The sequence below is a fragment of the Cystoisospora suis genome (genome assembly GCF_002600585.1).
Source record: "Cystoisospora suis strain Wien I chromosome Unknown contig_8610, whole genome shotgun sequence".
In the NCBI taxonomy this organism is placed as follows: domain Eukaryota; phylum Apicomplexa; class Conoidasida; order Eucoccidiorida; family Sarcocystidae; genus Cystoisospora; species Cystoisospora suis.
In genome coordinates this window covers 1-948 of record NW_027161388.1, presented here as the reverse complement: position 1 = coordinate 948, position 948 = coordinate 1, and the positions used below count along the sequence as shown (strand labels likewise).

The 948-nt window shown below is 58.1% G+C and overlaps 1 protein-coding gene across 1 annotated transcript; it reads left to right on the top strand.

Annotated features, from left to right (window-relative positions):
- Window positions 1-948, top strand: CSUI_010857 (uncharacterized protein; the record flags this gene model as incomplete). The annotated part of the gene is made up of 1 exon (XM_068070958.1): window positions 1-948. A coding segment is annotated over one exon (948 nt), but the record flags the coding sequence as incomplete, so codon positions are not given.

Genomic DNA, 948 nt, shown 5'->3' with positions numbered 1-948 from the left:
GCCTCTCATGCATCTGAACAGAAAGATAGTTCTGGTAAGGACGTCCGGACTTCGAGGAATTCTTCACAAGACGCTGGAGTAAAAGAGCGAGTGCAGGCACCGTCTCCGGCTAGCTCATCATCATCGTCCACAGTCATATCTAGTTCACAGGCTACAACACCAGTGCGTCATGGTTCGGATGGTGTGCGAGTTGTGAGTGAGGTATCCGCGGGCCCACACGAGGACGAAGTAGACAAAGGACAGCTGCCATCGAGTTTTTCACCTGTTTCAGCTGTGACAACTCTGAAGCCCGCAAGTGACAGTGAGGGCATTGTGCAGGCGAGGTCTGTGAGAGACGCATCGGCACGCGAACCGGCAGAACCAGACGGGAGCGAAGAGAAAGTGGAAAGTCCCCTTCCGGGAGTCCCCGGGTCCGGGCCAATAGAACGCGCGACACAGGAACCGGGAGTCCACGGAAAAGCAGCGGCAGCCGGACTTGACGCCTTAGCGCAGGACAACACCAACAGCAAGAACCCCGCGCTAGCGGGCAAGGAAGAAAACAAAAGAGACCAGGCCGAATCCCCATTCGTCGCAGCAGTGCCTGGGGGTGCACTAGGACAGCGTGGAGGTGGGGATGTTCCTTCTGAGGACAGCGACCAAACACACGGGTCAAGCGACATCGTGTCGAGCCCCTCACTGGGAGCGGGCGGAGTGGAAAATTCAAATGGCCAGGTAGGAAACCCCAAACCTGGAGCCGGGCCGGATGGTTCATCCGGACCAGGAGCCGAGGGGTCGGGGGACCATAAGGAGGAAGTGGGAGATGTGAACCAACCTGAGGGGGATCCGGGAAAGCACGAATCGTCTGAGCAATCGCAAGGGGGAGGAGGAGGGTCGGGTTCCTCCGGAACAAACCAACGAAACGGGCAGGGGCAGAACAATCCCAACCCTGAATCTCAGCAGGGGAATGAG